Source organism: Rhinopithecus bieti, unplaced genomic scaffold, assembly GCF_001698545.2.
Source record: "Rhinopithecus bieti isolate Rb0 unplaced genomic scaffold, ASM169854v2 scaffold_13259, whole genome shotgun sequence".
In the NCBI taxonomy this organism is placed as follows: Eukaryota; Metazoa; Chordata; class Mammalia; order Primates; family Cercopithecidae; genus Rhinopithecus; species Rhinopithecus bieti.
In genome coordinates this window covers 786,097-802,462 of record NW_016807544.1, presented here as the reverse complement: position 1 = coordinate 802,462, position 16,366 = coordinate 786,097, and the positions used below count along the sequence as shown (strand labels likewise).

Sequence of the window (16,366 nt, the reverse complement as noted above, 5' to 3'; positions counted from 1 at the left end):
ACTACAACCCTGTACTAAGAAAAGTGTGAAACAGACTATCTTTTAACATGAAGTATGATGTATGCTTTTGATCTATCGTAAGCTGAAGCACATGTTTACAGGCCAAAGCTTGTTTAAAATTATTTCAGAACCAAGTGTGAACATGCCATACAGAACTTAATATAGTGTACTCTAATTTTTCTCAATTTGACAAAAAATGGACAGAAGGCAAAATGAAAAAAAATTTATTTCCTCAGTGTTTTATCCACTGTCAATACTGTATTTTTGATGCAATATATTTGCCAAAAAAACTCAGCCTTTATTTTCCATTTTAAACAACTACAATATTTACAAGCTGTTCAGAATAACACTCAGACACACACACACTCACAGACACACGTAAGTACATATGTCCTTATCTCTGGTTTATACTGAATGCTGGTAAAGGCCATGAACTTTCCAGAGGCCATGATCAGAAAAGGAAAACCCATTTTCCTTTCTTACGTTCACTTTCCTAGAATCATTTTCAATATTCCTCCTTCCATTTCCTCATGCTGAGCTCATTGCCAGACTTGTATAGGGTTAATCAGTTTTTACATTTTACTTTTACTTAAACTACAAGCTTTTAAAAAGCATAAGCAGACATGATCCCCCCACCCATTTCTATTATTTTGGTTGTAGAATCAAGCTTCATATATAAAAAGTCTTGTTCAGTCACAAGTACACTAAACCCAAGAGTCATCTGGAGCAGCCATCTTATGCTCTATTACTACTCTGCTCTGAATTCCGGGGCACCACCTCATTGTGCAGGTAACACCCAGGAATTCATCCCCATCACAGTGTTAGATGACCTTTGTTCCTTTCTAGCTTGGCTCCACTGAATCATAAATTGTCAGGTACAGAGCTGAGGCATAAGAAAAAAGGTGTAACCCTATATAATAGGTATAAGTCTTAGAACAGAGTTGTCATATAACTTTGTGGTGACGATCAGCTCTAGTTCCACCAAACAATGTGAGGTTGATTCCACAAAATGGCAGATAATGAAGTTCAACTCACAAATAGAAGTTATTTATCTTAATTCAGAAAGAGTATGTGGCTTGTAGGCAATAAAGATAAATTGTTATACATAATTCTTGACAGATGACTCTGGTGAGGTGATTCAAAGAAGAAAATATACTTCTGTTTCAAGCACTTACTCCACTCATATCCTACCTGATTTATTTGTATAATAATTAATTCCTTTCCAATTGCAATTCTTCCTAGACATTTAACAAGTAAAAATAAGACGGACTGGGTGTCTATCGACCAAATTAAGAAAAAAAGATAAATGAAGAAAAGGATTGGCTTTTAATACTTATTTTAAAAGCCACATTCAATGCAATATTAGAATTATGCTGTCCCAATGCATGGTAGTATCTAATTTTCTTCTTTCTCAACACCAATAAAGCAATATTCACATAAGACTGAAACAGAATGTCTAAAGTCCATTAGCAAGTTCCATGTACCACATAAGGCTTGACTGATGTTACTCTCTCCACTAATCTTTGAATTAAAGGAAAAGCCTCTAGAATAAAAAGGGACATTTTATACCTTATCTAAACCATGTATCCTATCAAAAGAGAAAATTAACTGGGTCTGTTTCCAAAGTAACTTTATATGATTACATTACACAGAAAAGGAATACAAGTGAATAATGAGGACTTAAAAAAAAAACAAACAAACACACACCCCAGAAAAGGCTTTGTCCATGTTCATGAAAAATTAATTAAAATAAATATACATGAAATTAACAATCTGGACAGCAGTTTATAGTTAAGTAGCTAGTAAATACAAGTTCAAAGAATTCTGACAAAATCATTATTACCTTTTTCTCAAGTCACATATTTATTTAGGCGGAAAGATGCTTGAAAGCTAACTATACGAAAAGGACATTTTTAGACACTGGGTGAATCTTCAGCTTAAAAGGCCCAGTGCTGGATGAATGACTCACAACAGCAATCCACCAAATGCAGAGCTGCTAAGCAGAGGCAGAAGGATGCTACTCAGAAGCACAGAGGAATTTATCAAGGCTAAGCTAACCTTGCTGAAAAATGTGAGGCTGAGTTTTATATTTTGGTATGTGATCGAAAAATAAACTCATTCAGAAAGAAAACACATCTTCTTAATGGGTTTCCTGCACAAAAACTTATATTTTCATTGCCTGATATTTAGTATACAGAGTAATTTTCCACATCTCACTTAGGATACAAACATTGTCTGACTACTTCTGTTTTAATAATTAGAAGTATTTCAGATATACTTGAAATATTTTCCAAAATACTTCAAATCTAATAGAAATAGATTATCATCCTCCAGTAACAAAGTCAAAGAAGGCAGAACACTGGTTAAGTTTGTCCACTCATTTCCTAAAAGGTAATCTCTTAAAAAATATACATACAGCCTCACCACTTACTCTTCCAAGTTCCTTAAATATCAACATCTTATGTTAATCTAGATTCTTGGAAAAATTAAAGTTCTTTACCAAAAGTCAACATTAAAGTTTTATCCAGTGTTGAAACTGGTGAAAAAGAGAGTTCATACCAAGGTATAAGTTGGAAGATTAACCAAAAGCTTAGTTAGGAGTTAAAAAATGTTTTTTGCCACTGAATGAAAGAAATAAAGGAAAAAAAGGCAACAATTTATAACTCATTCCATGATTACCTTTCTCTCAAAAGAGGAGGCGGGAGAAGAATTAAACAAGATAAAACAAAGATTTCAATCGTACAATTCCATTAAAAGGAAATGAATAAAAAAGCTAGTATTTTAGTTACATCTTTTAACTTTCAAATTATGGAAATCAAAGCATTGGCAATTTATAAGCTAAAGACATTAATGTATGCTGAAGTCTTGTACATAACTGAAAAGAGGCAGAGAATCTAAACGAGTCACTTACTATTCTCTGGGGGGTGAGGGGTGAGGCAGGAACAAGAATTTATGATCAATTTAGTTAACGCAAGTATGTTTATTTCCATATAATAATTTAGATCAAATTATTCTTAAGAAATGAATCTTTCTTCCATTATCACCATTTCCCCGATGCAATTACTAGAAAAGTATTATGATTTTAAAAGATTGTCGGCTTTAGACTCTTAAGAAAACAACAGGGCTTCTCTCAGGTTCCTAATTTATAAACTCACTAAAGAATTATATGTTAACAAAATTCAACTTGTTTTGAGAAAAATATATATCAATTGTTACCCAAAATCAAAACCCAACATATATGTTCCATATAAAATCTAGTCTTGCATTTGAAATCTGACTTTTCAGAGTATGTGATGTGTTTAAATTTTTTTTTGGAGGAGGGGCTAGAAATTAAAACATTCTAGCCCTTCTGATTAAATCATGTAAAGGTCAGATTTTTTTCTGTGTGGGAAAATGAATTATCTTCCATCTAAGATTGAAAAGGCTCTACTTATCTCTTATCTAGGCAATGACCATGAAAAGATCATATTCACTTCAGAAAGGGAACAAGCAGCAGGGAACATAGTTCCTTTCAGAAGATTTTAAAAATATACGTATATAGAGAAATAGATTATAAATTCAGTTTCAGAAAAAAACCCTCCAAAACCGAAAACAACACTAAACTTCGATGGCATACTGTAGATCTGCCAAAATGAGGCAAATGCAGAATATAATGACAGTATCAGAAAACACATTTTAAATGGTCAATTTAGAAAGGGTACCTTTGTATAAAGGTTCAGTAAATCATTTCGCAAGTATTTTTAAACAGTAAATTTTGTGAAGTGTGAAGTCTATGGAAATGTCAACACAAGGCACATTAGGTTCTGGATGACCACAGAAGTTTAAAATTAGAAAAAAGGAAAATAAATAGGTTTTAAAGTGGAAATGTAGTAAGATTTGTATGTTCACTATTTACTTTCTTAGTTTTCATTCTTTCTACTGTAATGTTATGCTATAATGTGAGATCTACATCAGAATTAGTAGGAAAAACAGCTTCTCTCTTCTGTCACCTCCACAAAAGATACTTTAAATCTGTACTGTCTAATAGAGTAACCACTACTTACATGTAGCTACTGAGTACTTGAAATATGGCTAATGACCTATGATGAAATAGTAATACTCTGACTATACTGGATTAAACAAAATGTGTCATTAAAATTAATTTTACCTGTTTCTTTCAATGTTCTGTTCACAAGGGGTAGAAAGATGGCTGCTCCTAAATGCTCAGAGGAGATGTACAATTTTCTTTGGAATTTCACACCAAAAGGGAAAATTTTATCAAGGATTTAAAAAAATGCTAGAAGTTGCAAATTAAATCTAAATTGAAGTTCCCATATCGCCCAATTGTAAATATGAATAATATATTTCCCTGAATATACACTTTAAAAAAAAATAAAATTTAAGTTATGACACAACATATGAATTAAGTCAATTTCACAGTTATAAATATTTCAATTTACAGCTACACACTATAAATTACAAGAAATAAAATTCAAGTAACAGAAAAGAGGGGAAAATAAAAGCAAAATTATTAAAGAAGGATTTAATAACAGTAACTGCACCATTTGGATAATTTTATTTGAAAAAAATTTTACTTGATTAACTGAACTGCATGTGAATAACTTCAAGAGCTAGAAACTCATAAATAAAAGGCAATCAAGCCTTTCTTTAAATTCCTGGACATTTATCTGCTTCTTAAATAAAAGTGTTTTCTTCCCAGAAGCACGCCCAGCAGAGCTTGCCCTGGTGGAGAGAAGCAGAGCACATGGGCTCCTCTGAGATGTAGACACAGGAGCTGGCAGTGGTGTTCACACGACCGATCCGCTGACTATTGGCTCTGGGCAATGTCAATGATGAAGCTATGTATATCTTGAGATTCCATATTCACTTTAAAGAAAATATCCAATGTCCTGGCATGAAGCACACACTACTAACAGAAAAATGGGCAGCACAGTTCCTGCTACCTATGTTTATAAGGAAAGGGAAGGGGCTAATCCCAAAGGCAATTTAAATAATGGTATTTTATTTTTATATATAAATAAATGTTCTGAGAAATCTCAGACTTTAGTGCATTGCTGTAAAAAATTAGTGCAGTTTTTTCATTAAAGTTTTTAGCGCTCAAGGAATAAGATAAATCTATGTCTGTTCATAGTCTCTTTCACTGTACATTAAACTTTTATACTGCTATAGGTCAAACGGAACATTTCTACACTGGTCTGTTTTAAAATTAAGGTAAATGAATTTCATGTTCTATGACAAAACATGGCAATTATTTTGGCAAAGAAATTATAAAATATGAGATCATAGTTTAGAAATGAAGAGTTTGTTGATTTAAAGCATAGGCAATGCGTAGGAAAAACTTTTTTTAAGGATGTATTTTAACAGAACTTTATCCTTCATGCAAAATGTTTTCTCGGCAGCTAACTTAAAAAAATATTTCAGCTTTATTTGGGGATGGAGAGAGTGACAGGAGTCAGGGTGAGGGGCAAAGAAGAGGCGCTTAACCAAGCTCATTCTGTTTTCAGTCTCTCCCACATAGGATCAAAGTGATACTTGCAGGCATCTTCTGCTCGCTCCTCTCTTTTTCCAATGCCTTGGAATTGAGAGGGAAAAAGAAATGTCTTTATAAAACACTGGCTCACACTTCAGCCCCAAGTTCTAGTACCCCAGTTTCAATTACAGTCACATATTTATCATCAATCTGGACCAGAAGTACTGCCTTGTCGATGTGGGATCTAGTACCTGGATCTCTGCTGCAAGGCACCCATCGGTGAATCACCTAATGATTTAGAATAAAACAAGAAGTTAGTGCTGGAGACCTGGAATATACTCACCAACTCTTACCCCTACCTAGGATTAGTAGTAGCAATTTTGTCTGAAAATTATACATAAGTATAAATCAGCTAAAACCATGCATCCAAGTGAGGCGGACTTCAAAAAAGGCAGAGCCCGAGACTGCTAGCTTGTAAAAGAACTTACATGGCCTTCCATGCCCTCCTGCGGACTCCAGTCTTTCCAGCTATTTCTCCCAGCTTTTAACCGAAGTCCTTCATCAGGCCACTGTAGCTCTTTCCTTTTAGATAGGTTGATCCCTTCCAGAATTTGACTGGGATCTACAATCTACATGGTAAATAAAAACATTTCCAATTCTTTTTTTTTCTTGATGATGAAAAATTACATAATCTCAAACAAAATGTTTTCACAGGACTCTGTGTCTCAAGTTATTTTTTAAATTCCTATAATGAAATAAAAAAAAAGTCTTAAGAGCTACCTCTTGAATTCTTTTCAGTCTCTGCAATGGCCATGTGACAATGGCTGAACAAGGAACATGTATCACCACCACAAAAACCATTTGCTTTCAGCTTTTAAGTTTGAAGCAATTTTCCCCAACATTCAAAATATTCTAGTCTTGAGACAAAGTGAGATAAGGTGTGTTTTCACAAGAGTCCTTCATTCAACAAATAAGAAATAAAAACAAATAAGCAACAAAAACAGCACAAGACCACCTCTGGGCTTACTTACTTGGACTCTGTAAATCACTTCTCCCTTTCTGGCGTGTGAATTATTGGCAGGACTTAAGGTGTTGCCTGGCTGTGCATCAGTGGCACTGCTCTGACCTCCCTCTGTTGCAAGAAAGCCCACGAGAGTGTGATGTTTGCAGGCTGGGATGCTTTGGCTGGAGCTGCTGGAGGAAGGGAGGCCGTGTTGCACACAGGCCAGGCCGCTCTGACCTGAGGGTTCCATTTGGTTCACCATCGACAGTCGGGATTGGATGGATGATGGCAAGTTTCGAAGCGATATCTGACTAGTGGAAGAGCGCCGACAAGGCACAAACCCAGTGGTGGACATCCGGAGGGATGAATGCCGGCTGCTGTAGCAGTAGGAAGACTGGCTGGCTACTGAGGCCCGGGCAGGAGACTGCCTGACCAGGCCCAATTGCACAGAGTGAGAGCTGTGGCTAGTGCCTAGGAAGAGAAACAGCAGCACTCACTCAAAGTAGAATGACTCAGACACAATACTTTTTTGCAGCTTCTAAGACTTTTTCCCCTAAGCAATTAATTGGTGAATTGATAGAATTTAATGTTTATGCCTAAAACTTTTAAAGTTAAGAAAAGAAATATGTATCTGAGATCTGTTTTCTTCTGTGGTTTTTGTAATATATTTTTTATTTGCTAAAGTTTTTTAAAGTTCAAATTCTGGGGCATACGAAAGACATAATTAATAATTAAATATTTTACAGCAAATATCAGGACTTAAGGTTGGAATAAATCCTAAAATACGTTTCACAGAAATATTTTAAAAGAACAAGAATACTTCCATAATATATCAGAAATGAAATATCTCACAGAAATGAGAAGGTCAGAAGGATTTACTAAGAAATACTGCATTATCTCACTTGTGGAATCTGAAAAACCCAAACTCACAGAAGCAGAGAGCAGAATGGTGGTTGCCAGGGGCTGGGGAAGAGGAGGTGTTGATCAAAGGATCAAAATTCCAGTAAGTCAAGAGGAACAAGCTCTGGAGGTCTACTGTACAGCCTGGGGACTAGAGTTAATAATAATGTGTTGTATGCTTCAAAATTGCTGAGTAGCTCTAAAATGTTCTTACCACAAAGAAATAAGTATATGAAGTGATGGATATGTTAACTAGCTTAATTTAATCATTTCACAATATATTCACATATCAAAACATGATGTTGTATACCATAAATATATATAATTTTTGCCAACTAAAAAAGAGAAATATTTATTAAGGCCCTACTATGTGGCAAGCTCTATAACTACTATTTTTCAAAGTATAGTATTACTGCCCTTTCAACTTCTACCAAGGAAAAGCTACACTGCCTATAGAGAGACAGTGAATACCATGCACTACTAAATAGGAATGATCAGTGGCACTGAAAAGCAGGTTCTTCTGCCTTTTTCAAGTGGCTTGATATGATTCTTCAGACTTGTCTTTTTCTTGACTCATAAGAGTAATGTAAAATTAATTACATTGAAAACATAGTTACATGTACTTTTACCTGAAAAGAAAAGAGCTCATCAAGGTAAGAACAAAAGTACATTTAAAGAACACTGAAAGTTTTAGGTTTTCACTCAGAAGCAAAAAAAGAACATCCAAAATGTTGATCTAACAGGTCCCTTCACTTGAATCCCATTGGAATATATATTTAAATTTAATAAATGTCTTTAAATTTAAGTAAATGTCTTAGAACTTTATCTGATTCATGTGAAGCAGTCAGGGGGGCAGTCGGGATCAACTGCCCAGCCATATGGAGACAGTTGAGACCTTATTCCTTCTGCACACCAGGTGTATTGCAGATCTCATGTCAAAGGGAAATTAATAAAAGCATACTTTGAGGGCCTAGGGACAGGGAAAATTTTCTTAATTAGGACATAAAAGTACTAATGACAAATAAATGATTAGTAAGGTTGTTTTCACTAAAATTAAGGACTTCTCATCAGAAGAAGGCAGAGTAACTCTTCACAGCTAGGTGAGAATGAAAAGACAAGGACAGCATGGGAAAGATATTTGTCGGTACAGAAACTGAAAGAGCTCAAATCCAGAATATAAAACACACAATCAATAAGAAAAAGGTTAAACCAATATAGAAAAATAGGCAAAAGATGTAACTAGGCCACTTTAGAAAGAGAGCTGCTGATAAATTCATTAAAAACTTTCCATTCTTTAGTAACAGAGTAATGCAAATTAAAAAGAATAAAATAAAGACCACCCTTCTCCTGCCACCCTGGAGCCAAGCCTGCGAGAAAGCAAGGAGCCAGAGGCCAGGAATTGACAATCTTCAAACTTTACTTAATCATTTATTTTGTCATTAGCTACTTTTTATGTGCTAATAAGAAAACTGCTATCCCTGCCGTCCCTAGGGGCCCTCAAAGGGTCATGCTTTTATTAATTGCCCTTTTGACATGAGATCTACAATCCACCTGGTGTGCCAGAAGGAATAAGGTCTCAGCGGTCTCCACTATGGTTAAAAACAAAAACAAAACCTCAAAACCTTTCTGGAAAGATTTTTGGCATTATATATCAAGAGTCTTATTCTCATAAGCTTTGGCCTAGTGATTTCATTTTTAAAGTCTTTGACCTATGAAAATAATAAATGATTACAAAGACTTATATACAAAGATTATTACAACATTATGTTAGAAGAAAAACCAAGTCATTGTCCAACAGGGGAGAAGTTAATTATAATAGTTAAATATTGTTAGCTTTTAAAAATTGTATTTTCAGCTGGGCGTGGTGGCTCATGCCTGTAATCTCAGTACTTTGGGAGGCCAAGGCGGGCAGATCACAAGGTCAGGAGACCGAGACTATTCTGGCTAACATGTTGAAACCCCGTCTCTACTAAAAATACAAAAAAAAAAAAAATTAGCTGGGTGTGGTGGCATGCACATGTAGGCCTGGCATGCACCTGTAGGCCCAGCTACTCAGGAGGCTGAGGCAGGAGAATGGTGTGAACCCAGGAGGCGGAGCCTGCAGTGAGCCGAGATCGTACCACTGCACTCCAGCCTGGGCAACAGAGTGAGACTCCGTCTCAAAAAATAAAAATAAAAATTATATTTTCAAAGAATCCTTAATATACTAAAATGTTTACATTGAATTATCATTTTAAAAGTACATATACAAATAAATACATATTTTTATATATACAAAATAGTATGAACAAATGGAATAATGTACAACTTGGAATAAAAAAAATTCTATTTCTGGGCCAGGCGTGGTGGCTCATGCCTGTAATCCCAGCACTTTGGGAGGCCGAAGCGGGCGGATCACGAGATCAGGAGATCGAGACCATCCTGGCTAACACGGTGAAACCCTGTCTCTATTAAAATTCAAAAAATTAGCTGGGCATGGTAGCGGGCGCCTGTAGTTCAAGCTACTCGGGAGGCTGAGGCAGGAGAATGGCGTGAACCTAGGAGGCAGAGCTTGCAGCGGGCCGAGATTGTGCCACTGCACTCCAGCTGGGCACCAGAGCAAGACTCCATCTCAAAAAAAAAATTCTATTTCTGAATTTCCAAGTAGATCACATATATATACTAACCAGCCTGTATGGCTAAGAAGCTAACATTAGACATATAAATTTGTTTCATATTACCTAGTGTTGGAGGATAAGATATGACAGGTGGATGGAGTCCAGTTCCTGATCCCTGCCCAGGATTTCCAGTGCTTCCCTGGGACACGTTGCTGTGGGGATCATTGGCAGTAGTTGCATTGTTACCAGTGCAGGAAGTCCCGCCTCCAGTATCAGAATCTTCAATATTGCCACCACTGTTACATCCAGCTCCGCAACCTTTCCTAAGCCTAGGAACAAATACCAAAGTAGGAACCATTATCCCAAGATCACTTCAAAATGGGTATTTTATTCTTTTTCCAGCTATTCTGAACTGCTAATGCTACTAATGTTCACCTTTTAAAGTCTTTATGGTGCAATCAATATTAGGAACAAAAAAACTCATTACGTTTTCAAAGAATGGCTTAATTAAGAACTATACCCATCATATTCACTGCCTCAAATCTTTTATAAACTCTATTATCTGTCCTGCACCATAATAAAGAACTGTATATAACTCAGTTGTACCATTAAGATCATAGCTGAAAATGGAGTTTTTTTTTTTGGGGGGGGGACGGACGGAGTCTTGCTCTGTCACCAGGCTGGAGTGCAGTGGTGCAATCTCGGCTCACTGCAACCTCCACCTCCCAGTTCAAACGATTCTCCTGCCTCAGCCTCCCGAGTAGCTGGAACTAGAGGTGCCCGCTACCACGCCCAGCTAATTTTTGTATTTTTAATAGAGATGGTATTTCATCATGTTAGCCAGGATGGTCTCGATCTCTTGACCTTGTGATCTGCCCGCCTCAGCCTCCCAAAGTGCTGGGATTACAGGCGTGAGCCACTGCGCCAGGCCTGGAAACAGAATTCTTACCAGTGCCAATGTCTGTTCAGTGACTCTGAAGTATGTAACCCCTGAAAACCTAATTCATTTATACTGTTAATATACTGCACTTGAAGAGAGGTGCTGAAATCATTTTTTCCTATTTTTAAAAAATGGAGAGTGATTAAGCAAACAAGGACAATTGGGCACTCCATCTCTATGGCATTTGTCTTAGGGGGAAAGAATCTCTTTAAGGTAATTCCAGCATATTAGATCTTTTTTGGAAAGAAAATTTCTTTGAACACTCCCCTGGCTTATATTGTGCCTTCTGTTTGGGCAGGGATTGAACATTTGAGAGTTTGCTAATTTAACTGCCAGATTTAGTTTTCTTAAGCTATATTTAAGAATCTGAACAACGCTTATGTTCTGCAATATTTCTTCATCATCCAAACTATGATGTTCCTATACCAGACATCATAATTTACTAGACAAAAGACAGAGAAAAAACATCATGTGAATATCTGAAAACACTGTAGATTTCAGATCTGAGTGAGAATGTATTGTTAAAAAGGCAGTAGTATCTCTGCATTGCCATCAAGTCTCAATGTGTACAGAGTGCTCCCCCTAGTGTTGGAACAGAACGGTAAATCAGAAAAAGTAATCAACTTGCATGTTATGTTTTTCTCTTAATTTCCCGTTTGTATAGAACAAATATCCAAATATTCTAATAGTGGCAATATACAATAGAAAGTTAAAAAAAATTAAACAAATAAAGGGAATTTTCCAAGATTCTACCAAGTAACAGAGCAATGGTTCTTAAACCACAGTTATACATCATATTTACCTAATAAGATTCTGAAGGTAAGAATGCTCAGATTCTACTTCTTGAAGTTCAGAAATAATGGGTTCATATTGTACCATGGCATCTGTACCTTTTTCTACAAGCTTCCCAGGTGGTGCACACTGCCTAGATTAACAGGGTCAGGAATACACCAGCACTGCATAATGCAACCCCTTGGCTCACCTGTGCCAGGTTGACACTATGAAGTTCCTGATATTTCCCAAGCTGATAGGACCCCCAAGAATGTCTTTAAGCTGTTCGTGGCTGTCAGAGTAAGAAGTTGTCAGGGGTGAGACAAAGATTGGGTAGCCAATAGGTTGATCACAGGATGAGTTTATCATGTTTCTCAGGGCTTGCTTTGCATTTTGGATGCTACCTCTCTCTGGGTTACGGTTACGCAGAAAAACAAGCTCCTGCTGTTGCCCTGCCCAAAGACCTCGGACACATTCCTTATTCACCTGAAAACCAGAACACAAGGGAATTAGGTTAAGGGGCCAAGAATAAAATTCACAGAAACAGAAGAGCAGAAATGGGAGGAATACAAAAGACATTATGATAACCAGTTGTGAAAAGCAGGGAACAAATATAAGTAGGTGACGTTTAAATAGGAGGTAATCAATTTCCCTTTGTCATTAGCAGATTGCTAAATAATAAGTATCTACAGAGCTCTTTCTTCATGCTCTGCCTTTAAAGTATCAAGTAAAATGAAGTCAATTTAGTTTTTTAAATTGGCAGAGCACTGATAAATAGGACAATAGATATCTTTTATAGAAATGAGAGATAATATTTAGAGTTGAAACAATGTTTATGACATTTGTGGGTTGATTAATGTAAATTTAAAAAATAAATAACTATAAACTATCAAAATTTCAGAAATTAAATGTCTTAAAGCCCTGAGATGTTTAAAAAAAACAAACAAGGAAAAGTTAGAATGAACTATTTAACTTCGGATCTCTATTAAGTACATGGTATGCTATCATTTTGCAACCTAGGAATCATATTACATTAGCAATATAGTGCTGACTTTTTAAAAAGAAATGCTACTCAAATTGCATATATAAAAGATACAAGACCTGCCATTTAATGGATAAAAGACTGTGAAAACTGAAATAACCAAAAATGTGAAGGCTTTATGGCACATGAGAAACTTTCAGAGGACAGAATAAAGTACTGAAAAAAATAAGTCAAATCAAGTGGTCATAAACAAGAAAGACTAATGTAATATGGTTATTAGATTTATTTTCTGTGAAAAAACTTTAAATCACTTTTTAAAAGTTTACATAAAGGCTGGGTGCGGTGGCTCACACCTGTAATTGTACAGCTTTGGGAGGCTGAGTCAGGTGGATCACTTGAGCCCAGAAGTGTGAGACCAGCCTGGGCAACATGGCAAAACCTCATCTCTACAAAAAACACAAAAATTAGCTGAACATGGTGGTGCATGCCTGTAGTCCCAGCTTCTCGATAGGCTGAGGTGGAGGATCACCTGAGCCAAGGGAGGTCAAGAGCCTGCAGTTAGTCATGATCATGCCACTGCATTCCAGCCTGGGCCACAAAGTGAGATTCTGTCTTAAAAAAAAATAAAAATAAAAAATAAAAGTTCAAATCAAGTTATTCAACTTTTAATTTCTGGACACAAATAAATACCTCAAACACTTACTTTAATGACCCTGAAGCTCAGGTAGCGTCTGTTAAGCATGATGATTTTATACTCATTGGTGCCATCATCCATGACATGCCGCAGAGCAAGCAAGGAGGGAGAGTTGGCAAGTACTGCACTCCGCCACGCAGGGTCCCCTTCATGGGCTATTACGAGGTTTTTCTCATGAGATACTATGGCTTCATACAGCACAGTAGGGTCATCATATTCATCTGGAGAAGTAAAATGATCCTAAATACAAAAAAAAAACATATAAATTTTTAAAGGAAAATAAGAGAACGGATAACTTCTACAGTTACTAAGTGAAAGTTCTTAAAAACTAGTTTAATATGAATACTTCAACACATGTTAATATTAGAGATAAATTATAAATTCTCAATCATAACTGGGTTAGGAATTAGCTCATTACTGCTATAATATTTTGGTAAATTCCTCAATCCAACCCTCTAAGTTCTAGATGAAAAAATATCATTTCTGGTTTTATGTGTTTTGTTTTCTCTTTCAAGTTGGTTTTCATATCTTTGCTCATGTTTTTTTTCTGTTGAAGGATTACATCACTATTAGCCAAGGAAGGCTAAAACTATATAAAAGGTCTCTATATTGTGTTTCTTTTTAACTAGGTATTTTTTGTATAAAGTCATATCTCTAAAATGGGTTCTAATATACTACTTTATCCTGCCTCTCACCTAGTTAAGATACAGCTCCAATCTATGAGCTTTGAGCACAGATCTGGGGTCCTAGTCCTAGAGAAGTTGGTAAAGTTTTCTCTGAAAAGCCTCTTGGTCTTAATAACTACTCATTCATTTGATAGTTATTCAGTATTTACCATGTACAAGACTCTATGGCAGGCAGCATAGATGAAACAAAGAAGATACGAAATGTATCTCCCTGTTATAAAACCCACACATTAACAGGGACAGGACATATACTGAAATAACCATAACATAAATCTGCAGTTTTGAAATGGTATATTAAAGAAATGTAAATATTATAGGCTGCTTTCGTATTTATAGTTGGGAGGTTGACAAATTTCTGTATCCAGGTAAAGTAATCCATTTGCACTCAAGTCAACTGACCAGAATTTGTCCTATGTGAAAGGAGAAGAGGGAGAGTAAGAGATCTATCTTAAGGATAGAGCCTGTTAGCTGGGGGGGTTGAGATATGTGAGATAATACTGTACACATAAATAATGCTTCACAACATAAAATGTTCTACACTATTTCACTGGAATCTTACCACAATCTTGTCAAGTAGGTTGAGTTGATAATACCTGCATTTTTGATGTTTAAAAACTGAAGCTTAAAGATGCTTAATTGCTTCCTAAGTTTAGGAAGTTAGTAAATGCCAGGCAGAAGATTTTGGACCTTGAAGACTGGTATTCTGGGATAACTCAGTCAGACAAAATAAAGAAAAAAGAATAAAAGAAATGAACAGAGTCTTTGAGGAATATGGGATTATGTAAAGCAACCAAACTTACCAATTAATGATATTCCTGAGAGAGGAGGTGGAAAAGTAAACAACCTGAAAAACATGTTTGAGGGAATAACTCAAGAGCATTTCTCTAATCTTGCTAGAAAGGTAGACATCCAGGTACAAGAAATCTGAGAACAGCTGTGAGATACTATACAAAATGAATATAACCAGGCATACAGTCACCAGGGTGTCCAAGGTCAACACTAAAGAAAAATTCTTAAAGATCAGATCACATACAAAGGGAACGCCATCAGGTTAATAGTAAACTTCTCAGAAGAAACTCTATAAGCCAGAGGAGATTGGGGCCTGTTTTCAGCATTCTTAAAGAAATTTCAACCAAGAATTTCATATCCTGCCAAACTAAGCTTCATAACTGAAGGAGAAATAAAATCTTTTCCAGACAAACAAGTGCTAAGGAAATTTGTTACCACTTGACCAGCCTTACGAGAGATCCTTAAGGGAGCTCCAAACATGGAAACAAATAATACCTGCTACCACAAAAACACACTTAAGAACACAGCCCACAGACCCTATAAAGCAACCACACAGTACAACTATGAAGTAACTAGCTAACAACTTCATGATAGGATCAAAACCTCACGTATCAATATTAACCTTGAATGTAAATGGTCTAAACACCCCACTTAAAAGACACAGAGTTGCAAGGTGGATTTAAAAAAAAAAGATCCATTTGTCTGGTGTCTTCAAGAGACCCATCTCACATGCAATGACACTCACAGGCGCAAAGTAAAGGGGTGGAGAAAGATTTGTCATGCAAACAAACAAAACAAAAGAGCAGGAGTCACTATTCCTACATCAGATAAAACAGATTTTAACAACAGTAAAAATGAACACAAAAGGTCATTACATAATGACAGAGGGTTCAATTTAACAAGAAGATATAACTATCTTACATATATATGCACCCAACATTGAAGCACCCAGATTCATAAAACAAGGTTTTCTCGGCCTACAAAAAGACTTAGCCACAATAGTAATAGCAGGGGACTTCAATACCCCACTGACAGTGTTAGATCATTAAGGCAAAAAACTAACAGAGAAATTCTGGACTTAAATTTGACACTTGGCCAACTGAATCTAATAGAAATCTACAGAATACTCCACCCATCAACCACAGACTACACATTATTTTTATCTGCACACAGAACATACCCTATGACTGACCACATGCCTGGCCATAAAGCAAGTTTCAATGAATTTAAAAAATCAAAATAAAAGTAATCATACTCTTGGACCACAGAGGAATAAAAACAGAAATCAATACCAAGAAGATCTCTCAAAACCACACAATTACATGGGAATTAAACAACTTTCTTGTGAATGACTTTTGCGTAAAAAAATGAAGTTAAAGCAGAAATTTAAAAAATTCTTTGAAATAAATGAAAACAGAGATACAACATGCCAAAATCTCCAGGATGCAGCATCTATGACAAACCTACAGCCATCATATTGAATGGGCAAAAGCTGGAAGCATCTCCCTTGAGAACCAGAACAAAACAAGGATGT

The 16,366-nt window shown here is 36.0% G+C and overlaps 1 protein-coding gene across 1 annotated transcript in view; it reads right to left on the bottom strand.

The window, feature by feature from the left end:
- Nucleotides 1-207: 207 nt before the first annotated feature.
- Nucleotides 208-16,366, bottom strand: part of PCNX1 (pecanex 1) — a 213,885-nt gene continuing 197,726 nt past the window's right edge. Inside the window, 6 exon segments of the mRNA XM_017882758.1 lie at nucleotides 208-5,758; nucleotides 5,959-6,099; nucleotides 6,502-6,944; nucleotides 10,094-10,299; nucleotides 11,893-12,167; nucleotides 13,367-13,597. Of these exon segments, the coding sequence (XP_017738247.1) occupies nucleotides 5,618-5,758; nucleotides 5,959-6,099; nucleotides 6,502-6,944; nucleotides 10,094-10,299; nucleotides 11,893-12,167; nucleotides 13,367-13,597 (1,437 nt within the window). The 3' untranslated portion in view covers nucleotides 208-5,617.